Source organism: Hippopotamus amphibius, chromosome 5 (assembly GCF_030028045.1).
Source record: "Hippopotamus amphibius kiboko isolate mHipAmp2 chromosome 5, mHipAmp2.hap2, whole genome shotgun sequence".
Classification (NCBI taxonomy): domain Eukaryota; kingdom Metazoa; phylum Chordata; class Mammalia; order Artiodactyla; family Hippopotamidae; genus Hippopotamus; species Hippopotamus amphibius.
Genome location: NC_080190.1, coordinates 2,752,676 through 2,777,460, shown reverse-complemented (window position 1 = coordinate 2,777,460; position 24,785 = coordinate 2,752,676). Strand labels below are relative to the sequence as shown.

At 49.3% G+C, this 24,785-nt stretch overlaps 1 protein-coding gene across 1 annotated transcript; it reads right to left on the bottom strand.

Annotated features, from left to right (window-relative positions):
* Positions 1-3,277: 3,277 nt before the first annotated feature.
* LOC130853392 (sal-like protein 4) lies at positions 3,278-20,587 on the bottom strand. The gene is made up of 3 exons (XM_057735153.1): positions 20,194-20,587; positions 18,142-18,384; positions 3,278-4,038 (listed from the first exon to the last, which is right to left on the bottom strand). The coding sequence occupies exons 1-3, from the start codon at positions 20,585-20,587 to the stop codon at positions 3,278-3,280; spliced, it is 1,398 nt and encodes a 465-aa protein (XP_057591136.1).
* Positions 20,588-24,785: the final 4,198 nt, after the last annotated feature.

Below are 24,785 nucleotides of genomic sequence, written 5' to 3'. Positions count from 1 at the left end.
CATCTTCTTCCCCTCCCCCATCCCCTCTCCTCCTTTCTCTGCCCTCCTTGGTGCCCTGGCAGGCCCACCTCTGGGGGCAGCATCTCCTGGGCCCCCTTCCCTTACTGGCTGGTTTTCAGTTGGGTTCGGCCAATGAGAGGCCAGCAGCAGACGGGAGGGTGGAAGGAGAGAGTGGTCCAGTGTTTCTTCCCACTTTCTCTTTGCTTTGGGGCCAGTTCTCTGGCAGAGTCTCCCCCGAGCCGCCTGCCCTTCTCACGTCTAGATTTTTCTCGGCCCCTCCCGTCGCCTGCAGGTGATAATTCGTGCTGAGCGGTGGCAGTGGCTCGCCTCTGGGTGCGTCACCATCCTCCACGTGGCCCTCTAAGTAGTAGTTACATCAAAGACTCTTCATCTGGACCCTCTGGGGTGAATTCTCCTTCCCGATTGATAAGCCCTGATTAACACGGTCATGAGTGATACGGCCCTGTTGCAGACACCAGCTCATTCAGCCATCATCGCTGCCCGGGGACACAGGGCAGGTGGTCTGTTCTGGCTGAAAGCCAAGGCCGCAGCGTGGGGCACAGAGGCCTGGAAGCGTCTGCGTGGGCTGGCGACCTCCGAGAGGCCGGGCGCTTAGGCGGCTGACAGCCGTGTGTCGTGCGGAAGGGGTGTGTACACAACGGGCTGGGACCACGCCCACCCAAGGGGGACTATCCCGGCCGCTCTCTGTAAACCCAGAGGGACCTGCCTGCAATCCGGTGCTGATGTTCTCATTTCATAAATGAGGAAACGGATGCTCAGAGACTTAAAGTGACTTGCTCAAAGTCACACGTTTTATAAATAATCAGAATGTGATTTGCAACCAGGCAATTTATATTTTATGTCTTTTAAAAAATACTCTGGAGGCCGACAGCGTAATTGTCTTCAGCTTGCTCTCACTCTGCCTGTCCCCTGGGTCTGTAGCTGATGTGAGTGCAGAATCCCCACGGATCTCACGTGTAGCATCTGCTTTACCTGTCCCTGTGCGTGGTCTGGACGTTTGCGTCGCCCCCCCGCCCTCCAAATTCCTAACCCCCAAGGTAGGGGCGCTAGGAGGTGGGGGGGCCTTTGGGAGGTGATTAGGTCATGCGGGTGGAGGCCTAGGGAATGAGAGGCTCCAGGGACTTCCCTGGTGGTCCAGTGGGTAAGACTCCGTGCTCCCACTGCAGGGGGCCTGGGCTCGATCCCCGGTCGGGGGACTAGATTCCACATGCGAGCCGCGACTAAGAAGTTTGCATGACGCAACTAGAGATCCCGCGTGCCGCCACAAAGACCTGGTGCAGCCAAAATAAACACATAAAAATAAATATTAAAAATATTATAAATATAAAAAATAAATATTAAGAAAAAGAGGCTCTGGAGAGCTGGCTCTGTGAGGACACAGGGAGAAGGTACCGCCTGCCCCACTGTGCTGCATCCCTGATCCCAGACTTCAGCCTCCAGGTGGGTCAGAAATAACTGCCTGTCACTTACAAGCCACCTGGTCTGTGACCTTTGGTTATTGTAGCTTGAGTGGACTGACACCCGTCTTCCCAGGGAACCAGGCCTTGGTCATCCTTCTGTAAAGGTCCAGAGGAATGGGTTAGTGCAATAGGCCGTCAGAACCTACCAGTCTTTACTAGCGAGTTTTTTTTTTTTTTTTTTTTTGTGGTGAAAAAAAAAGAACATCCAAAATTTATTCTCCAACAGACAGACAGCATCAGCAGGTAAAAACTACAGGGGTTTCTCCGTAGATCATACATTCACAAGGCATTATTAGCTTAACAAGTGAGAAAGCCTCTGGTGTATTTTCTGTAACAATATCCACTTCACAGTGTAAACAGGTACTATTATTGTGTTCACTTACAATTCCAGGAGGAAAGGCACAACTTGGCAACACAAAAAATGTTTTTGGATCCTAAATTCAGGTGCAGTTACCGAGAGACAGACTTGAGAACAGTCACAATGCACTCTTCCACATAGAGGGGCAAAGACTTCTTCACCCAGAACTGTGGGTCTTTCTTTCTCCTTCCTTGTTAAATCCTCAAGAGTAATGCTTCATCGTCTGCTTAATATCACATATACAAAGGGGGGATTAAGAAAAAGAGAATCACAACAACATCTTGAACTTCCAGCTGCTCCCACCAATACATCAACTCTTCGGTTTACAACAGGGCCTAGGAACACTTCAGCGGTCATCAAATAGGAAAATAGAGACTATAGCTACAAAAATAACACATGAATGAGGTAGATAAATTAAAGCTTTCACATCCAGGACTTGCCTGTTCCAACTTGGTAGCCTTCATGCAATACTCAGAAAAAAAAAATCTTCTTAATTACTTGGCAGAAGTCACAATCAAGGAAAATTTGGTACAAATTAGTAGGTTATTAATATATAATAAGAAAACACGCCCTTCCATGAGTTTGTTTCTTCAAGAACGGACACCCAGCTCTTCAAGAGAGTAGGCACTGGTGAACTATATTAAGTCACCTGAGATTCCCTGCTCAGGTGCTCGCCTCTCCCGGTTTCAGGAAGAAGGCATCTGGAAAGCATAGGGAGGACCTTGGCACTCTTGGGGCTCCAACTGAACTGTATTTAAATAAGCAGCAACACACACACTGACTCTCTAAGGACTAAAATCAGTCCACTTGAGGGCATCCTACTTAAGGTTCCAAGGTTGAAAAAAATTTTGGAATTCTACGACCTTGGTTTAAAAAACAAAATTACATTCAAAAAAGGAAAAGAAAAATGGGTGCAGGGTTGGGAGAATATAAAATAGGTCCTAAATAGACGACAGACCTTGTCCATTTACCCGCATACAGTCACCGCAGAAGTTAAGTATACAGTACCCTCCCATCCCTCCCCCCAAACAGTTATCTTCTCCATGGTGATTCAATACCTTCCAACCTGAAAGAGGTGACAGTCTTTGGAAACAGTTACTCTAGGTTGTACAAAGGTTTTATGTATATAGTTTGTTGCAAGTAACAAAACTACTTTGCAAGACCCGCTTCTTTCCAAAATTAAAAAAAATACTAGTCTGTATTTGTTTTAGTATGTTTTTTTTTTTTTGATTTTTCTTTTTTGTTTTTGTTTTTGCAAAGCAGCATAGCAACATTGTGATTGTAGGACGTGCCTGAGGTTGTGGTCACAACTGTAAACATTATTTGCACATCAGGAAGAAAACAGGAGGAGATGGGGTCTTTAAAAATAAAAAAAAAAGCTACAGTTCTAAAGAGGTCACTGTCTGCATTGCTCCTTCGATGTGCGATCTCCTGTAGCTCAGCTGACGGCGATCTTGTTTTCCTCCAGGAAGTGAGGGAACTGGTGTTTGGGGACGCTGTCGGCAGCTCCTGGCTTCTCCACCTCGGCACTGATGGCCGACTGGGAGCCATCCATCTTGGAGGTAGTGGTGTTATTCACCACAGAGCTGGCCCCCAGCGACACTGGGAGGGTGGGAATGCCACCACCCTGGATCACGGAGATTTCATTGGTCTTCATTGCCAGACCACCGTTGAGCATGGCGGTGTACTGGTTCCACACAACAGGGTCCACGTTCACTGAAGGGGCCAGGATTTCCTTGGGAAACATCTCGGGGACCCTCTTCCCATCCGTTCCTAATAGAGCCATGGTGTTCTCGATGGCCAGCTTCCTGCCACGGCGCGCCGAGCTATTGTTGGCCCCGTGTGTCATATAATGGACCTTCAAGTTACCTTTGGTGGTAAAAGCTCGCCCACGTATGTTACACACAAAAGGCTTCTCCCCGGTGTGAGTCCGCTCGTGAATCTGAAGCGCGCTCGCAGATGAGAAGTTCTTCCCACACCTTGTGCAGCCATGCTGCTTTGCCTGTCGTCGGGGCTGGGAAGCTAACAAAGGTGTCATACCTGGGGACATGGTCGCGGGACCAACAAATGCACCAGGAACTTCAACTTTGACATAGGTTGGCTGGGCTCGGATAAATGTCTGTGGGCCACTGCTCCGACACTTGTGCTTGTAGAGGACCTCGTCCTTGGGTCTGACATCCACCGGGGAGAGTTTTTTTGCTAGTGGATTTAATTATTTGAATATATTTAAAAAAAATGTTCTGGTGGTGGCTTAATTGGATTCTGGTGGAAGCAGAGCCCAGTGCCGGCTGTGAACGCTGCCTGATTGACACACAACACCTGGAGGAGGGGCTGCATGGCAAGTCTGTGAGCTGTGCTTCGGTTATTGTGAGGGAGGGAGGAGGAATGGTTCTTAGCAAAACTAGCCTTGGCAAAGTCCCAAGGATGCCCACACCCTCTGCTTTTTTTTTTTAATAAAGTTTTCATTTTGGAATAATTTTAGATTTACAGAAACGTTGCAAAGATAGCACAAAGCGTTCCCACGTACCCCGCACCCAGTTTCCCCTCATGTCAGCACCTTGTATCACATGGTTTTTTTTTATCACAACAAAGACACCAGCACTGGCACATTACCAGTAACTCAACCCCAGGCTTCGTCTGGAGTTTACTAACTCCCCCGCTAGTTCTTTTTCTCTTCCAAAGGGTGATACTGCATGTGGTGGTTGTATCTCCTTAGACTCCTCCGGTCTTGCATGGTTTCTTGTACTTGACCTTGCTTTTAATGATCTCAACGGTTCTGAGGATATTGGTCATGTGTTCTGTAGTTTTTCATGAGGCGCTTTGGTTTTGGGGGATGAACACTGCACATGTGAAGTGCCCGTCTCATCATATCATGTCACATCAGGTCAGAGGGTACACACTTTCAACACGGCTTCCCATCGGTGATGTTAACCAAATACGTGTGTAAGGTTGTGTTTGCCACGTCTCCCACTATCGAATCCCTTCCCCTCCATCCACACTCTATTCTGTGGAAGTATGTGGCCAAGTCCAGCCTCGCTCAGAATTAAGCTCTGCTTCCTGGAGAGGGGACCTTCTTCTGTAAGAAACACTTATCTTTTCTCCCCACTTGTTTATTCAAACATTTATTTGTATCAGTAGGGACTCATGCATATTTATCGTATAGATTTGGTTCTAGATCCGTCTTACACGATTACTTTTTTTGCTCCAATTTTTCCAGCTTTGGCCATGGGGAGTGCTTTAACGCCTTCCTGTCCTTTTGTTTTCTGAGCACTTCCTTGCTTTCTGGCACTATAAGGCACTCACGCTCATCTTACATTTTCCCTGCCCTGCCCCTAGAACGAGACGTCTCTCTAGGTGGTCCTAGTTCCTTTTATTGGGGAATGGTGTTTAGAAGCCAGGACCTGGCACTGAGTGTGCTTGCAGCTGCCAGGTGTTGTTGCTCTAGGGAGGACACGCGTGTGTGTGTACTAACCCCCGATTACGCAAACGCCTGTGATTATGTCTGTATCCTCCATGTCTGTGTTAACCTAGACACGAGTCTGTGCCGATGTTTCAGACTCGAGTCTGGGAGCACGTGGCCCCTTCTGCACACACTGCTCACCCGTGACTTTCCTCCCCGCCTGCGAGGACCCTGGCAGAGAGCAACGTCATCTCCCACCCACTTACCTGCTTGTTTCACTCCAGGGTACATGAAAAGCCCTTTCGGGACTGTTTCCCAACTCCTGTGGGAAGCAACTTTGCCAGGTAGAGCACAGTGTCTGTGTAAGGTTCTTTGTCTTAAGCTTCATATTTTCCAGCGAAAGCGCCGTTTTCCAAGCTCCACGATCAGCTCCATCCTCCCCATCGGTCAGCGTGTCCTGTATTCGTCATAGTTTGATTCTTCTGTCGCAGTTTGTGTTCCCTCCTGGAGCCTCCATCCTCTTGGTTGATTTTTTAAAATTTGCACTTGTTAAAGCTCACTGTCCACCCAGACGAGTTCCATGCCCTGGCAGCCGCCCTTCCTGCATCCCTCCTTTCCCAGCGCCTGGCAACACCCAGCTGCTTGCTGTCCCCAACACGCCTTTTCCAGACGCCGCGTGTAGGAGTCCTACATACGGCGCCTTCCATCTGGCTCCTTTCACTTGGGTCGGTGCGTGTGGCTGCGTGACTCAGTAGCTCATTCCTTTTCACCCCTGAGCGGCCTCCCATGGTAGGGATGTACCAGAGTTCGTTTATCCAGTCGTCTGTGCAAGGACATTGTGGTTGCTGCCAGTTTTTGGTGGTTATGAGTGAAACTGCTGTGAGCACTCTGGAGGCGTGGGAATGGGCACAGGGGGGCTGTGGGGGTGACTGAGTGATGTGGTGTGATGGGTGTCATCGAGTCATCCGGCGCCCTCTTTTCCTGCTGGGGAAACCGAGGCACAGAGTTTGGTCACTCCCTCCAGGTTTGCGGCTGGTGATGGTGGGGCTGGGACTGAGCCAGACGGCTTGGCGCCAGGGTTCCGCCCTCCCCACCACATCGCGCCTCCTCTGGAGGGCTTGGTGTGGACCGGGGGCTCTGGACGTTCCCCAAAGGCAGTGGGGATACGCTTTCATCAGAGGAGGAGCGCGGCTGTCTTTGCGGAAGGCTGCGTTGGCTGCTGGGTGGACAGGAGGAGGTGCAGGCGGAGGGGCCAGCGCACGGCTGCCATGGTCATCCCCATGGCCTCAGGGCCGTGGCGGCAGGGGTGAGGGCGGGTGGGGCTCAGGGGCGGTGCGGGCAGCCTCTCTTGGGACTGGGTGGTGGATGGGCGTGGGGGCTGGGGGTCACTGTGAATCCCTCTGGGCTTCTGGCTGAGAGATGCGTCTGTTTCCTAAGATCACAGGTATGAGGACTTGAGCTGACCTGGTGTATCGGCCAGCGCGGCTGGTAACAAAACCAGGGACTGGGTGGGGCGGGGGCGTAAACCACAGAAATGGATTTTCTCGCAATTCTGGAGGCTGTTAGTTGGAGGTCAGGGTGTGGGCAGGGCTGGTTCCTCCTGAGGCCTCTGTCCTTGGCTGGCAGGTGGCCGCCTCCTCCCTGTGTCCTCACGTGGTTGTCCCTGTGTGTGTCTGTGTCCGTCTGTGTCCTCATCTCCTCTTGCAAGGACTCCAGTCATAAAGGATTAGGGCCACCCTCACGACCTTGGTTTACCTTGACCTCTTTAAAGACTGTGTCTCCAAACACAGTCCCGCCCTGAGGTTCTGGGGCAGGGGCTTCGGCGTACGGATTAGGGGGGATGCTGTGCAGCCCCTAGCACTTAGGAGTGGGGTTTGAGGGGCCCGTGGGACACACATGAGATCAAGTGACCGTGGCTTTTCAGGCCTGAAGTTGAGGACAGAGGTGGGGGCTGGCGACTTGGGAGTGGGCAGATTACACGCAGAGGGATAGGACCTGCCAGCAGATGCTGTTTTCCAACGTGGCCACAAGCCCTGCCATCCCCCACGATACGAGGGGACCCTCCCATCGAGACGTTCTCTCTCCCCGACCCTGGACGGGACCGGGATCCAGAGGAAGTGACACCTGCGACTTGGGGGCTGTGTCCCCTGCAGCGGCACCCCCAGCACCCGGCTCTCTGGGGGAGATGCTCTCGGCGCCCCGCCATCCTGCCACGGAGGCAGAGCACGCGTGGGGAGCTGTGCCCAGCAAGTGCGTCAGGGCCGTCCGGCTGCAGACCTCGGGAGGGGAAGATACGTCCCTGCTGCTGGCCTGAGCCCCTGCCTTTTGGGGGTAAGCAGCAGGGGTGACTGGAGCCGCTGTTTTCTCTCCAGCTTCACGGAGTGAAGTAAGATGTATTGTGCGGTGCTTTAGGCTTAGTTAGGCTGAGACGCAGGAGCAGTGAGATACGGGCGTGGGCGTGAGGCTCGTGCTCGTCACACTCCTGTCAATTTACGGACAAAGTCGAGCGTGGAGCCAGCGCCAACCCGAGTTCAGAGATGGCAGAGTTTTAAAAAGTACCGCTCGTTAACCAAACCTAATGGTCTCTGATGTTTTTCTGTGAGTCTCAGAATTCAGTTTGGCTAATTGCCTTCTTTTTAATTTGTGATTCTTCTATGGAAGTCGGTCAAATGATCTCTCCATCTATGGTTAGAATGAGACCTTCAGTGCATAGATGTCTAAGTGTAATTTAAAACAAAAAAGGCGCATGGAGAGAAGTTTGATTAAATAGTCTTTTATAGCCCTGGTTTTCTAAACAACAAAAGTTAATTACAGCGGGGTGTTTGCACTTGCACAGAAATCCTCATCCACGGAATTCTGAGCAGTTTATGAAAGCGCAGAATGTTAGTGTGGCATTTATTCAGTATGCAAATAAACCGTGTAAAATATTCCATCAAGCACTTTAAATAGTCAGCCAAACATATCTTTTTTTGTCATTAGATCAGGAAACTCAAATACGGTTACTCTTTATTGGTTTAATTAACGTATTGAATATACAATTTGGTGTAAACCTATTCTTTTCTCAGCAAAGCTTGAAACACCAGCAACTATTTTGTGGGATTTGAAATTCTATTCTTTAAGGTAAATAGCTGTGTTTTCTATTAATGCCCTTGTTACTTGTTTAGATCCAGACAGGAAGGCAGCCACAGGATGAAAACATTCATTTAAAGGCTGGTGGTGATTTTCTGTTTGTTTGATGCTGAACTAATATTGGCCCACTAAAAAGTTAATTTCATTCTTTCTGTTTTGATAGAAACCTCCAAAGCAAATTACCGTTGGCTGTCTCTGTTCTTGAAGGCCGTGATAATACTCTCAAGGTCTTGGCTCTAGGAATCCCACGCTGGGGTTGCCTTGCTGGCATGTCAGCTCACCCTGGGGCAGGGTTAGGGATGGGGGCACTCCGTCAAGGGCACTTTGGGTCCTCCAGGGGGATCAGCTCTGGGGGAGGGGGAGGGCAGATCCAGGTGTAAAGGAGGCCCCCCCCCTCCCCGGCCACAGCTCCTCTGGGTCAGGCACCAGCACTTGACCTGACCCCACAGGAGATTCATTCTTGGGGTTTGGCCAACACCTTCCCCCAGCTTTTAAAAAATGCAGATTATCCTCAGAAGCGTGTGTGCTGGTGTCATTAAATTCCCTGGACCTGGAGTGGGGAGAGAAGAGGGTGGCCTAGGAGTCTGGGGTCCTGGAGGGAGCGTGCGGAGGAGGGGGCAGCCGTGCTTGTGCTGGGACAGAGCACGGCAGGCTCGCCCGGGGTCAGAGGCCCACGCCTGCACCTGCCTCATCTGTCCCCAGGTGGGGTGGGGGCATCTGGCTAGGGAGGGGCCCATGGTGCTCTGTTCTGACCCAACCCCCCAGATCCTCCCCACCCCAGCCTCCCTAAAACCCCACGTCAGGTACTTTCGGGTCTGAGTTGGGGCCGGCTGGGTGGCTGGGCAGACGGTCCTCGGTCCTCCCCATGCCCGTGTCCTCCAGCCCGCAGACCTCCCTCCTCTGGACTCGCTGCCCGCTGGTCCGGGCCACCTGCTCACGTGCTCAGACAAGTCTGCCTTCCAGCTGTGCTCAAAGCTGATCTTCCCGGGGAAACCACTTCAAGGAAACTTTGCTTGGAAGCATAAACCAATGAGGCAATTAAAACTGCGTCCCTTCTGGTGTTGGGCGACCTGGGGGTGCCGGGTTCGTGCCTTCCTGGCCCCCTCTCCCTCCACAGTGGACCCTAAAGAAGTTTCCAGAAACTGTCAGCTCAGTTTGAAAAAGTCTGTGGATGAGCTATAATTTTCTGTGTGCTCTGCACGTGTGTGACAGTTTCCCAGGACCCTTGCAGACGTGACGTCGTATTTTGTTGTTTCTCTAAATTAAATTAAATCTGGTTTAGCTCCTAATGACCTGGCTGGTAGGTGGGGGTGGAGTGGAATTCTGGAGACTCCTCCCCCCACCCCTGGGATCTTACCATGACCTGGGCTCCGGCAAGCCCCTCTCTTCCTCATTCCCCTCCGAGATCCAGGCCTGCTCCGCGTCCAGGCTCGCAGGTCCGAGCGAGGCCCCTTTGGAGGTACCCCTGCTCCCTCCTCCGTGACCCCGTGCTGACGTGTGTGGACCTATCCTTGGTCCTGCATCCCTGCCCTGCCCGGAGGTCCACCAGGGGCCCCATCTTCCCAGCCAGGGAGTCTCTGCAGGGAGGGCCACAGCCCCTCTAGGTCGGGAACCAGGAGCCTCTACTGCTCCATCCCAGGGAAGCTCGGGTTCTGTCCCCCGCGATGGGCTGGGAATGCCAACATTGGGAGACCCTCAGAGGGTGAGGAGAGGCTCGGCCGTCCATCCCTGGACTGAGCGAGCAGCACGAGAGGTTATTGTGTTACTTACACTCGTCTCTGGTGGCTGCAGGAACAAATTACCACTAGCTGAGAGGAGCCACACAGCACAGATTGCTACTCTCCAGTCCCAGATGGGGCCGAAGTGGGAAGAGGGTGAGCAGGGCTGTGCCTGCTGGAGACTACCTGCTCCCTGCCTTTTCCAGCTTCTGGAGGTGCTGGCGTTCCTCGGCCAACACCCCATAATATTCCAACCTCTGTCTGTCTCCATCACATCTCATTCTCAGATCTCACCCCTGCCTCCCCCTTACAAGGACCCTGGATGAAAACAGGGCCACCTGGGTGATCCAAGGTCATCTCCCCATCTCAAGGACATTGTGTTCATCCCCTCTGTGACGTCCCTCCTGCCAGGTGAGGCCACACAGACACAAGTTCCCGGGATCAGGGCGTGGGCCTCCCCCAGGGCCGTGATTCTGCCGAGCACGTAACTCACGTGCACCTCACCCTGTGACACGTCCGCCTCTCTGCCCGGTTCACCCCAGGCCTTCTCTACACTTTCGGCCTCCCCTGGTGCCGCGTGAGCCCCGACGCCAGGGTGCTGCCGGCCGCCTCCCTGTGAGGATCCCTGCCCTGCCCTTTTGCAGGCTGGGCCTCGCGTGGCCGAGCCCTGACCTGGCCCCTGTGCCTTCCGGCGGTGCCAGCACCACAGGGTCGCGGCCTGGTCCAGTCTGAGACTACTAATCCCTGGCCTGCGAGCCGCCCCCGACGGGCAGCCTCCCCTAACTTGATGTCAGGGAGCGGGTTGAGGCAGAATTGTGGCTGGAGAAGCTGAAATCGTTCAATGTCTTGACACGGATGCCACCAGCTCTTTCACCTGCCTTTTGGGGAGAGGACAGTCCAGGCCCTGGGAGGCTGTTTGGTTGTCGGGACGTGGGGCCAGTGGGGCCAGGTGTCCCTGCCCTGCCCGGGTGCCCCCCGGTGGCAGCCGCAGCCCCGGCTGCACAAGCTTCGGCAGGCATCAGGGCTTGATTAGATATGACAGGACGCCTTGAAGAACTGTTTTCTATCTCCTGTAACATACTTCTCTGATGTTCTCGTGTTGGTTTTGTGTCAGTGAAACACTTGCATTATTTACCCATTAGCTTTTGATTCTTAATCTTTTTTTTTTAACTTTTTGTTTATTTTTTACAATAAACTGCATATATTTAGAGTGTACAATTTGGTATCCTAGTCTCCCAATTCATCCCCCCCCCAACCCTCCCCGCTTTCCCCTTTGGTGTCCATATGTTTGTTCTCTACATCTGTGTCTCTATTTCTGCCTTGCAAACCGGTTGATTTGTACCATTGTTCTGTAGTCCACATATATGTGTTAATATATAATATTTGTTTTTCTCTGTCTGACTCACTTCACTCTGTATGACAGTCTCTAGGTCCAGCCATATCTCTACAAATGTCCCAGTTTCATTGCTTTTTACAGCTGAGTAATATTCCATTGTGTGTATGTACCACATCTTCTTTATCCATTCATCTGTTGATGGACATTTAGGTGGCTTCCATGTCCTGGCTATTGTAAATGGTGCTGCAGTGAACATTGGAGTGCATGTGTCTTTTTGAATGATGGTGTTCTCTGGGTATATGCCCAGTAGTGGGATTGCTGGGTCATATGGTAGTTCTATTTTTAGTTTTGCAAGGAACCTCCATACTGTTTTTCATAGTGGCTGTATCAATTTACATTCCCACCAACAGTGCAAGAGCGTTCCTTTTTCTCCACACCCTCTCCAGCATTTACTGTTTGTAGATTTTCTGAGGATGCCCATTCTGACCGGTGTGAGGTGATACCTCATTGTAGTTTTGATTTGCATTTCTCTACTAATTAGTGATGTTGAGCAGCTTTTCATGTGCCTGTTGGCCATCCGTATGTCTTCTTTGGAGAAATGCTTATTTAGGTCTTCTGCCCATTTTTTTATTGGGTTGTTTATTTTTTTGATATTGAGCTGGATGAACTGTTTATATATTTTGGAGATTAATCCTTTGTCTGTTGATTCATTTGCAAATATTTTTTCCCATTCTGAGGGCTGTCTTTTCGTCTTGCTTATAGTTTCCTTTGCTGTGCAGAAGCTTTGGAGTTTCATTAGGTCCCACTTATTTATTTTTGTTTTTATTTCCATTATTCTAGGAGTGGATTAAAAAAGATCTTGCTGTTATTTACGTCGAAGAGTGTTCTTCCTATGTTTTCCTCCAGGAGTTTTATAGTGTCTGGCCTTACATTTAGGTCTTTAATCCATTTGGAGTTTATTTTTGTGTATGGTGTTAGGAAGTGTTCTAATTTCATTCTTTTACATGTAGCTGTCCAGTTTTCCCAGCACCACTTATTGAAGAGGCTGCCTTTTCTCCATTGTATATCCTTGCCTCCTTTGTCATAGATTAGTTGACCATAGTTTATCTCTGGGCTTTCTATCCTGTTCCATTGATCTATATTTCTGTTTTTGTGCCAGTACCATACTGTCTTGATCACTGTAGCCTTATAGTATAGCCTGAAGTCAGGAAGCCTGATTCCCCCAACTCCATCTTTCCTTCTCAAGATTGCTTTGGCTATTCGGGGTTTTTTGCATTTCCATACAAATCGTAAAATTTCTTGTTCTAGTTCAGTGAAAAATGCCATTGGTAATTTGATCGGGATTGCATTGAATCTGTAAATTGCTTTGGGTAGGATAGTCATTTTCACAATATTAATTCTTCCAATCCAAGAACATGGTACCTCCCTCCATTGTTTGTGTCTTCTTTGATTTCTTTCATTAGTGTCTTATAGTTTTCTGAGTACAGGTCTTTTACCTCCTTGGTTAGGTTTATTCCTAGGTATTTTATTCTTTTTGTTGCAATGGTGAATGGGATTGTTTCCTTAATGTCTCTTTCTGATCTTTCATTGTTGGTGTATAGAAATGCAAGAGATTTCTGTGTGTTAATTTTGTATCCTGCAACTTTACCAAATTCATTGATTAGCTCAAGTAGTTTTCTAGTGGCATCTTTAGGATTTTCTATGTATAATATCATGTCATCTGCAAACAGTGACAGTTTTACTTCTTCTTTTCCAATTTGGATTCCTTTGATTTCTTTTTCTTCTCTGATTGCTGTGGCAAGGACTTCCAAAACTATGTGGAATAGTAGTGGTGAGAGTGGACATCCTTGTCTTGTTCCTGATCTTTGAGGGAATGCTTTCAGTTTTTCACCATTGAGAATGATGTTTGCTGTGGGTTTGTCATATATGGCCTTTATTATATTGAGGTAGGTTCCCTCTGTGCCCACCTTCTGGAGAGTTTTTATCATAAATGGGTGTTGAATTTTGTCAAAAGCTTTTTCTGCATCTATTGAGATGATCATACAGTTTTTATCCTTCAGTTTGTTAATATGGTGTATCACATTGATTGATTTGCATATATCGAAGAATCCTTGCATTCCAAGGATAAACCCCACTCGATCACGGTGGATGATCCTTTTAATGTGTTGTTGCATTCTGTTGGCTAGTATTTTGTTGAGGATTTTTGCATCTAAATTCATCAGTGATATTGGTCTGTAGTTTTCTTTTTTTGTAGTATCTTTGTCTGGTTTTGGTATCAGGGTGATGGTGGCTTCATAAAATGAGTTTGGGAGTGTTCCTTCCTCTGCAATGTTTTGGAAGAGTTTGAGAAGGATGGGTGTTAGCTCTTCTCTAAATGTTTGATAAAGTTCGCCTGTGAATCCATCTGGTCCTGGACTTTTGTTTGTTGGGAGATTTTTAATCCCAGTTTCAATTTCATTACTTGTGATGTGTCTGTTCATATTTTCTATTTCTTCCTGATTCAGTCTTGGAAGGTTATACCTTTCTAAGAATCTGTCCATTTCATCCAGGTTGTCCACTTTATTGGCATATAGTTGCTTGTAGTAGTCTCTTATGGTGCCTTTTATTTCTGTGGTGTCTGTTGTAACTTCTCCTGTTTCATTTCTAATTTTATTGATTTGAGTCCTCTCCCTCTTTTTCTTGATGAGTCTTGCTAGAGGTTTATCGATTTTATTTATTTTCTCAAAGAAGCAGCTTTTAGTTTTATTGATTTTTGCTATTGTTTTTTTTGTCTCTATTTCATTTATTTCTGCTCTGATCTTTATGATTTCTCTCCGTCTGCTAACTTGGGGTTTTGTTTGCTCTTCTTTCTCTAGTTTCTTTAGGTGTAAGGTTAGATTGTTTATTTGGGATGTTTCTTGTTTCTTGAGGTAGGATTGTATCGCTATAAACTTCCCTCTTAGAACTGCCTTTGCTGCATCCCATAGGTTTTGGATCATTGTGTTTTCATTGTCATTTGTCTCTAGGTATTTTTTGATTTCCTCTTTGATTTCTTCAGTGATCTGTTGGTTATTTAGTAGCGTATTGTTTAGCCTCCATGTGTTTGTGTTTTTTACAGTTTTTTTCCTGTAATTGATTTCTAATCTCATAGCATTGTGGTCAGAAAAGATGCTTAATACAATTTCAATTTTCTTAAATTTACCAAGGCTTGATTTATGACCCAAAATGTGATCTGTCCTGGAGAATGTCCCATGTGCACTTGAGAAGAATGTGTAATCTTCTGTTTTTGGATGTAATGTCTTATAGATACCTATTAAATCCAGCTGATTTATTGTGTCATTTAAAGCATGTGTTTCCTTATTAATTTTCTGTGTGGATGATCTGTCCATTGGTGTAAGTGGGGTGTTAAAGTCCCCCACTATGATTGTGTTCCTGTTGATCTCCTCTTTCATAGTTGTTAGCATTTGCCTTATGTATTAAGGTGCTCCTATATTGGGTGCATATATATTTATAATTTTTATCTCTTCTTCTTGGATTGATCCCTCAATCTTTATGTAGTGTTCTTTCTTGTCTCTTGTAACATTTTTTATTTTAAAGTCTATTTTATCTGATATGAGTATCGCTATACCAGCTTTCTTTTGATTTCCATTTGCATGGAATATCTTTTTCCATCCCCTCACTTTCTGTCTGTATGTGTCCGTAGGTCTGAAGTGGGTCTCTTGGAGACAGCATATATATGGGTCTTGTTTTTGTATCCATTCAGCCAGTCTGTGTCTTCTGGTTGGTGCATTTAGTCCATTTACATTCAAGGTGATTATCGATATGTATGTACCTATTACCATTTTCTTAATTGTTTTGGGTTTGTTTTTGTAGGTCCTTTTCTTCTCTTCTGTTTCCCACTTAGAGAAGTTCCTTTAGCATTTGTTGTAAGGCTGGTTTGGTGGTGCTGAATTCTCTTAGCTGTTGCTTGTCTGTAAAGCTTTTGATTTCTCCCTCGAATCTGAATGAGATCCTTGCTGGGTAGAGTATTCTTGGTTGTAGGTTCTTCCCTTTCATCACTTTAAATATATCGTGCCACTCCCTTCTGGCTTGTAGAGTTTCTGCTGAGAAATCAGCTGTTAACCTTATGGGAGTTCCCATGTGTGTTATTTGTCGTTTTTCCCTTGTTGCTTTTAATAACATTTCTCTGTCTTTAATTTTTGTCAGTTTGACAACTATATGTCTTGGCGTGTTTCTCCTTGGGTTTATCCTGCCCGGGACTCTCTGTGCTTCCTGGACTTGGGTAGCTATTTCCTTTCCCATGTTAGGGAAGTTTTCAACTAGAATCTCTTCCAATATTTTCTCAGGTCCTTTCTCTCTCTCTTCTCCTTCTGGGACCCCTATAATGCGAATGTTGGTGCATTTAACATTGTCGCAGAGGTCTCTTAGGCTGTCTTCAGTTCTTTTCATTCTTTTTTCTTTATTCTTTTCCACATCAGTGATTATCACCATTCTGTCTTCCAGGTCACTTATTTGTCCTTCTGCCTCAGTTAATCTGCTATTGGTTCCTTCCAGTGTATTGTTCATTTCAGTTATTGTGTTGCATATCGCTGTTTGTTTGCTCTTTAATTCTTCTAGGTCTTTGGTAAACTTTTCTTGCAACTTTTCGATCTTTGCATCCAATCTTTTTTCAAAGTCCTGGATCATCTTCACCATCATTATTCTGAATTCTTTTTCTGGAAGAGTGCATATCTCCTCTTCATTTAGTTGTTTTTCTGGTGTTTTATCTTGTCCCTTCATCTGGTACAAAGTCTGTTGCCTTTTCATTTTCTCTGTCTTTCTGTGGCTGTGATTTTTCAGTTCCACAAGATGAAGTAGTGCTGATACTGCTTGATACTGCTCTCTGCCTTCTTGTGGAGGAAGCTGTCTAGGAGGCTTGGGTGCTTCCTGATGGGAGGGACTGATGGTGGGTTGGGCTGGGTGGGTGGAGCTCAGTAAAACTTTAATCTGATTTGGTGGGTGGAGCTCAGTGACACTTTAATCTGCTTGTCTGCCGATGGGTGGGGCTGTGTTCCCACCCTGGTGGTCATTTGGCCTGAGGCGACCCAGCCCTGGAGCTTACAGTCTCTTTGGTGGAGCTAATGGTGGACTCTGGAAGGGTTCATGCCAATGAGCACTTCTCAGAACCCCTGCTGCCAGTGCCTCTGTCTCCTCGGTGAGCCACAGCTGCCCCCCACCTCTGCAGGCAACCCTCCAACACCAGCAGGTAGGTCTGGCTCAGTCTCCTATGGGGTCACTGCTCCTTCCCCCTGGGTTTTGGTGAGCACACTTTTTGTGTGCCCTCCAAGAGTGGAGTCTCCATTTCCCCCAGTCCTGTGGAGGTCCTGCAATCAAATCCCGCTGACTTTCAAAGTCTGATTCTATGGGGATTCCTCCTCCTGTTGCTGGACCGCCAGGTTAGGAAGCCTGATGTGGGGCTCAGAACCCTCAGGACTTCTGCGGTATAACTGTTCTCCAGCTTGTGAGTCACCCACCCAGCATTTATGGGATTTGATTTTAACGCGATTGTGCCCCTCCTACCGTCTCATTGGGGCTTCTCCTTTGTCTCTGGATGTGGGGTGGGTTTTTTTTGGTGAGTTCCAGTGTCTTTCTGTTGATGGTTGTTCAGCAGTTGTAATTCCAGTGCTCTTGCAAGAGGGAGTGAGCGCACGTCCTCCTACTCCGCCATCTTGATTCTTCTCCGATTCTTAATCTTGAAAGAAATTAATCTGAAATTTTTTCCCAGGAGTCATTGATTCTGGTTTTCAAATTAAATACATTTGTCATCTTAATCCAGACACCGGGAGCGTGGATGAGCTGACCCTTAAGGCAGAGTTTGGGCTGATTTGGGGTTGGGGGTGGGGTCGGGTCAGGGCAGCGCCCCTCCCCCATGCAGAGAACGTGCCAAGGCCTTCCTGATTTGTTCCTGTTCCCGTGCCTTTGCGTCCTTCTGACCATCTAGTTTTTATAGGTTAAGGCTGCGGCCTGGACACTGTCAGGTCCAATTATTTAGTGATTGAGAAGTATGAGCGTTCATTAAGTTCTTCCTTTCAACTTATCTGAAGTTGGTTTGCACCTGGGGCCCACAGCTCCTCAGTCAAAGCGCACGCACGTGACTCCTATTGGAGGCTGCTCCACCTAGACCGAGGCCCCTCCCTCCTCGCAGGCACCTTGTCAGCAGGTCCAGGTGGGTCTCCACCCCCCAGCCCCCCAGCAATCATCAGTTTCCAGAGGAAGTAGCTACGCCCACAAGGAAGAAAATGCAGCCCCTTCGGGTGCAAAGGGGTTTGGGAAATCAGGGGTGTGGACAGCTCCCCTGGGGTCCACATCCCGTCCTTACGGCCTCCAGACACCCCTGCAGGGACCGGCTGCCAGTGAGATGTTGGGCATTTCGGGGCTTCTGGGATGGCCCCTGATGTTCCCCGCCTGAGTCCGGGGGACACTGGGACTTTCCTCGTCTTCTCTTCCTGCTTCCCTCTGCCTTCAGGGTGAGGAGGCAGCTGGAGGGCCCCACAGGGAGGCGGACCCTCACCGCGCGCAGCCGCGGAGCCGACGCCGTCTGCCTCCAGCCGCGGGCTCGGTTAGGGTAAGCCCCGTGCGTGGTGTCTATGACGGCCCTTCTGATACCGGAGCCCTGAGCGTTTCTAACAGGCCCGAAATGCCGAAGGATGCCGCTCTTACTTGCAGATACCTAAGTCAGCGTCTCCATGACATCGTCTCACGGATGGTGGCTCTGGCCACCGTGTGGCCGTCCTGGGAGGCGTTGGTGGACGCAGCCCGTGGGAGAGCAAGCCTCCAGACATCAGCACTAGGGGGACTCCCTACAGAGTTGTCCCCACCACCCACCCTGGCAGCACCACCCCCATTGTTGCCATGGCCACCCCACTCCCTGGAGGCAGCCGAGAAGGTGGGAGACCCCGGGGGGACAAAGTCTGAGGGGCTTCGGGGCGCTGGGGCGAAGGAGACTGTGCAGAGGCGAGGGCTGTGCTGCCTGGAGAGGGGAAATTGGCCACGTGGAGCTGGGACCCCCGCTCCCCACCCCCACTGGGGGGATGAGCTTCTGCCGTTGGGTCTTCCCCACATTATGTCAGTTGTTTAAGGGCAGAGCCAAGGCCCCCCGGTGCTCTTAGGGGTGGAAGACAGGGTGACTATTATGGGAGCCCCTTGGCGCTCCTCCCAGGGTTGGATGCAGAGCTGGTTTTGACTGTGGAGATGACAGCACCAGTTTGGGAAGACACAGAGAGAGACCCTGGTCCTTCTACCCCGGACAATGCCTTGTCAAGGGGTGTGGGCAGGTGGGAGGGGCCCAGAACTGCCCCCTCGACAGTCCTGAGGCCGAAGTCCCCCAGCCTGGGCTTGGTGGCTCTGTCTCTAAGCCTCCGGGGACTGTCCAGGGATGGAAGGAAGTGCTCCTGGTGAAAGCACCTGGAACAAGTAACGCTGGGTGAAGAAAGACATGGCTGCTCTGATTTGGGAAGTGGTTGTGGTCAGAAGCAAAAACGGAAGAGTTGGGTGCAGCAGTTGTTAGAGCAGAATCTCCAGCTGCGTCTTCAGCGGATCTGCAGTGAGTTGCTGCCTCTTCCTTGAGCCACAGCCGGGTGGCACCTTCCATACGAGTGGAGCAGCCGGGAAGTCTGGGGGTGCGCTGTGTGGGGGCCCGCAGCCTGAGTCCGGCCCCGCCACAGGCGCGGATGCTGCGTCCAGATGTTGTTGGGCAGAGCACGCTTCCCCTTCTGGATCCCCCAGCCCAGCCCTCACCTGGGGGAGGAGGGGAGAGGGGTCTGTGCACCGGGGGATGGATCACGGTGGCCCCTGGGATTTGCTCTGCAAAGCAGTGACTTCCTGACGTAGATCAATCCCCTTAGCATCTATGTCTCAGCTTTCTGATTGTTAAAGGGATGGGTGGTCCTACTGTGCAAGGTCGTTTAGGGTTAAATGAGGTTTCTCTGTCCACCAGGTGGCACAGAGCCTGTTATCAGCTACTAAGCTATTGAGATAAGAGGTAGCGGGTAAGTCTCATGCCCTGTTTTGCAGGTGGGCACCGAGGCCCCACGTCCAGAGCGTATGCAACTTAAGGTGGAAACAAATGAAATACAGTGAGGGCTGAAACCTGTATGGCTGCCAGCTTCACTGTCGTGGGCGGTGTCCGTGTCTTCTCCTGGCACCCGTGTGGGGGGTGCTGCCGGGCCAGGGGTGGGCGTGGGGGGCTGTCTTCATCCTGCACGAGATCCAGCATGTTTTGGGGTCTTATCAGTACACAATAGGGATAATCAGCTTTTCCACATAAGCTCCCTTTTAACTGTTTCCACTGCGTTTAACTGTTTCGGCTCTGCGTTCAGAACGCCAGCGCACCTCGACCTGTTTGGAGAGTGTAGTTTGTTTTCCTAGTGGCTGGAAACCACGTGTCCCTGTCGTTCCCAGCACGCGTCTCGTGTCGGAGCAGGCCCCTCTCCCTGAGCTGGCGGGTCTTCATAATACAAACAGAGGAGCTTTTACGATTAACAGGACATCAGAGGCTTCGGTGTGTTGTAAAATTTCTTCAGGAGCGCCGTCTGCCTACCAGCGCCCGGGCTCCGGATTTGCTGAGCATCCTTTGAGCACCTTCGCTGTGCAGGCCCAGCCCAGGCACTTTGGACCCTCTCCCCTCGCCCCAGCGTGAGTTCAGGGCGGTGGGCACAGGGGTTCTGTTTTCCAGGGGGACGGGGCACTGGCCTTGCTGGGAGAGGCAGAGGCAGGCTTGGAGCCGAGGGGCCGAGCACCCCTGTGGGCCTCACGGAGGTGACGGCGGGGCTGGCAGCCGTGGTGGTGGCAGCAAGGACTTCCTGAGACCCTGTTACACACGCGCCTCTCTTCCAAGTGCGTTTCCTCCGTCATCTCCCGTGGGGCAGGTCTGATCCCCGCTGCGCCTGGCCGGAGCTGGTCCTCAGGGCGGGTCGTGGGTGGGGCCGGCAGGTCAGGCCGCGTCCAGGAAGGAGGATGCTCAAAGTCGCCGCCTACGCTGGGGCCCCGGAAGGAAGCCGTTAGCGCAGAGGCGCGCGCACGCTGGGGTTGTGGCCGAGTCAGCCGACAGATGTGACCGGCGGCCGAGTCAGCCGACAGATGTGACCGGCGGGAAGACGCCTGGCTGGGTTTTGCAGGCCCCACCGTCTGCCGGTCATCAGAGCCCATGAGGTGTGTGTCTAAAATGCAAATTCAGGGAAAATGTACGATGCTCTGTTCTTTCCCTTTGGTCTGTGCAGGTGTTTGTGCATCGCTTCTGTTTGGTGGGCGTGTGCACAGGGCACCGGCTCCAGGTGCCAGGGCACGAGGTTCTCAGGGGTTTGTCGCCGCCAGGAACATCAGGGTGAGCTGTTTTGGGACTTCACATGCACTGTTCATGTTATAGGTCTTTCCAGACAAATGGAAGTCAAAGGTGAAGAAGGCACCGTGTATACACGTGCGCTTTCCACGTTTCTAGTGATTCCGGCTCGTGCACTGTAGTGGTCACAGTAAAATACGCATGTTCAGCAAGTCGGCCTGGAAAGGGCCAGGGCACAGAGTGATGCCACTCAGAGAGGGTGGCAGCTCCTCCACTGCAGTTTCCAGGAGACTTGACTGCGCACGTGGTGAGGCTCGTTTGGGGACCTCGGCGCCCGGGCCCGTGGTCGCCTCCTTCTTGGGATGACGTGCTGGCCGCTGGCGCACCTCTCCGCCTGCAGGTGAGGCTCACGCGTCCCCAGGTGGGACCCGGCACGTTCCCAGAGGTTTCTGGACAGGCCGGGTGTTGGGTAGGACTTCTGGTAAAGGAGATTTTGTGCTCCTCTGCGGGGTCAGACTTTCTTCAGGACAGAGGGTTTATAGAAGAAAGATCTAGAATCTTCCCCATAAATTAAACCTGTGGGACTGAGGTTTAGAATCTTAACAAGGACCTTGCGAGCTGGAGCTCCAGACGAATCTAGATGAGAACAAGAGTTAGTGGAGGGCACTGTTAAGTAGAAAAAGAGAACATTCAATTAGTATGAGACGAGTTGTGCAATATAAATAATGTGTGGGATGAAGTTCTGGAAGGCTCTCCACCAAAGAGGAACGTGGCTCTCTCTCTGGATGGTAGACTGGCAAATGACCGGTTGCTGCCGTTTTTCTGTGTTCTTAAGGATTTCTAAAATCAGCACACACTTAGGGAAAAGGGGGCCCCATGAGGACAAGGAGAGCCTGGGGGAGAGCCCGGAGTCTCCTCTTGTGACCAAGCCAGGAGGAGGGCAGCTGGCGAGCTGTACTGGCTACAATCGCTCTACTTCCCCCTCAGCATCCTGCTTTCCCAAAGTCCAGTCGTCCAGGCAGGCCACTCGGTGGCCAGGCCACCCAGGGGCCACCTCTGCCCACCATTACCCAGGCCACCCAGGGGCCACCCCTGCCCTCACTGACCCAGGCCACCCAGGGGCCACCCATGCCCTCACTGTCCCTGCTGTCTGGACCTTGTATGGCATGCAGCTAGGAGCCTACGTACTTGATACGCATGTGCTCTGATGGTCCCCAGACACGAGCAGAGCAAGGCCACTCAGGATGTGGTCACAGACGAAAGGAGTTGGAAACTGCTCTTGGCCAGAGTGGCCAGAGAAGCCTGCAGTGAGGTCTGTGAGCAGATGTGTTTACAGAGCTCCCTGGGTGGACTCAGTCCCTTTCTCCTCCCCGTGTCCGCCGACAGGGTGGGAGGGCTGAGGGCTGGTCAGTGATGACCTCTGCAGGCCTTGCGAGCTGGCTGCTTGTTGGCAGGACTCACTGCCCCCCATTCTTCCAAGCCCGGGTATGGGCCACATGCTTCTCCTCCTTCGGCTCTTTCTGGATTTCTCTTCTTCTGCTTTTAAGGGAGCGCTCACGTGACTGGATAATCCAGGACACTCTTACAGTTTTAAGGTCAGCAGATTAGTAACCTTGATTCCATTGGCATAGTCCCGTTTTCCATGGGAGTGACACCAGAGGGCACAGGTGACAGGGCTTGCACAGTGCCACTCTGGAGCCCACAGAGGCCACAGGCCCCTCCATCACCCCTGCCCTCCCCCTTGCATGGCGTGTGCCCAGGTTGACGCCAGCCAGGCCCCTGTCCTCTTGGACACTGTGATTTGTATGAATGACCTCCTCTTGGGGACCTGATTTCTGGCCACATCCACCCCTTGGTCCCTGTCCTCTCTCCTGCCCCACTTTCCTCTCCCTGCACATTGACCAGTCAAGACCAAGGCTGGAAGCTGGGGCAGAAACCAGGAGGTGATTTTAGCACAAAATAAGGAAACACTTTCCAACAGGCTTTGTGAACCGACACTGCCTCCCACTGCAGAGGGCAGTCAAGGTGAGGCCACACACTTGAACTTATTGGGGACTTTATATTTCATGGGAACTTCTGGTAGACAATATGTAAGGAATGGGTCTTTCTGTTTAATGAAGACTAAATCATTTTATCTTTAATTATTAGAGTGTTTAGGCCATTTACATTTAATGCAATTATCGATATATTTGGGGTTAAATCTACTCTCGTTTTCTATTTACCATCTCTTTGTGTTCTTTGTCCCTTTCTGCTGCTTTTTCTGATTTCTTTGGGATTATTTGAGTAGCTTTAATATTTAGTTTTTCTCTCCTTTTATTGAGATATAGTTGACATATAACATTGCATTTGTTTCAGGTGCACAGCATAATGACTCAATATTTGTATATATTTAATTTTATCTCCACTATTTGCTTACTAGTTTTTCTTTCTTTCTTATTCTTCTTATTTTTAGTCATTGCTCTAAGATTTACATATAGTGTAAGAACATTTCTTTTTTCTTTTTTTGTAGTATACATCTGCTAGAGATGAATTCCATCAGCTTTTGTCTGTTTTAAAAAGTCTGTATTTTGCCTTTCTTTTTTGGATGTATTTCTGCTGCTGAGTGTAGAATTCCAAGCTAACGTTTTTCTTTCAGCAATTTAGTGAAAGAAAAATCCATTGTGCTCTGGACTTTATAGTTTCTGATAAGAGTGCTGCCATCATTCTTATCTTTATTCCTTTGCACATGGTGTGTCTTCCCCCCACCGCCCCCTGCCGGCTCCTTTTAAGATTTTCTCTTTAGTACTCGTTTACAGCAATTTGATTATGTTGTACTGTATTATTTTAATTAATTAATTACTTAGTTTATTTATCGATTTATGTTTACTCTGTTCGATGCTTGTCCAGCTTCTTGGATCTGTGAATTTATGCATGTCACCTAATTTGCATCACTTTCAATTGTGATTTCTTCAAATATATTTTCTGTCTCTCTTCTCTCTCCTCATTGGACTCCAATCACACATATTTTAAACCACTTGATATTGTTCCGAAGGTCACTGAGCCTCTGTTCATATTTTTTCTTTGGGTGCTTCCTTGTGTATAGTTTTAATTGCTTTGTAGTCAAGTTCATTGATCTCTTCTCTGGTGTCTCATCTGCTGTTCATTTCATCTAGTGCACTTATAAAATTCCAGATGTTGTATTTTTCAGTTCTGGAAGTTTTATTTGGGTCTTTAAAGAATACCTTCCACATCTCTTATCATGTTCCTGTTTTCCTTTACTCCCTTGAGCATGTAAAGCATATTGATAATAAGCACTTTAAAGTCCTTGTCTGCTAATTCCATCTTTTCTGTGTTTATGATGGAGTTCTCTCCTTGTTATGAGTCACACTGTCCTGCTTTTTTGTGTGTATATTAATTTTTGCTTGAATGCTGGACATTTTCCACTGAGGGCAGAGTTTCATTTCATTCCTTTAGAGAGTGTTGGACTTTTTCTGGCTGGGATTTAAATTACTTATGGATTAGTGTGATCTTTTTGAGGTTCATTTTTAAGTCCTTTTAGAGTAGATCTATGTGTATTCCAGAGCTATTTTAGCTCCATTTTAAAGAATGGTCCTCCTGGGGTCTCTGCTGACTGCCATGTCTTTAGTTAGGTCTCTCCAATCTGATGGGAGAAAGTTGGACAATTTCCAGCCCTGGGTGAGTGATGGGAATTGTTTGTTGGAAAGGACCCCAATATTATTCTCCCTGGAACGTTGGTCTTGTCCAGCTGTGGGCTCCATTTGGCTCCATATGTAGCTTGGTACTTAGTGAAAGACTCAAGAGAGATTGCTCTCTGCAAAGCTCTCTTCTCTCTAGAATTCTGCTCCTAAATTCTAGCTGCCTTGACCTCCATGAACTCTTATCTCCTCAACTCAGAGAGATCACTGAGCCCTGTTTGGGTTCCCCCCAAATGTTCTGAGAGCTGGGGCGAATGTAAGGCTCAATCCATTTGTTTCTCTTCCCTCAGGGATACAGTCTTGCATTGTCTTTTGTCAACTTTTTTTCTGAAAACAGTTGTTTTATATATTTTGTCAGATTTTCTAGTTGTTT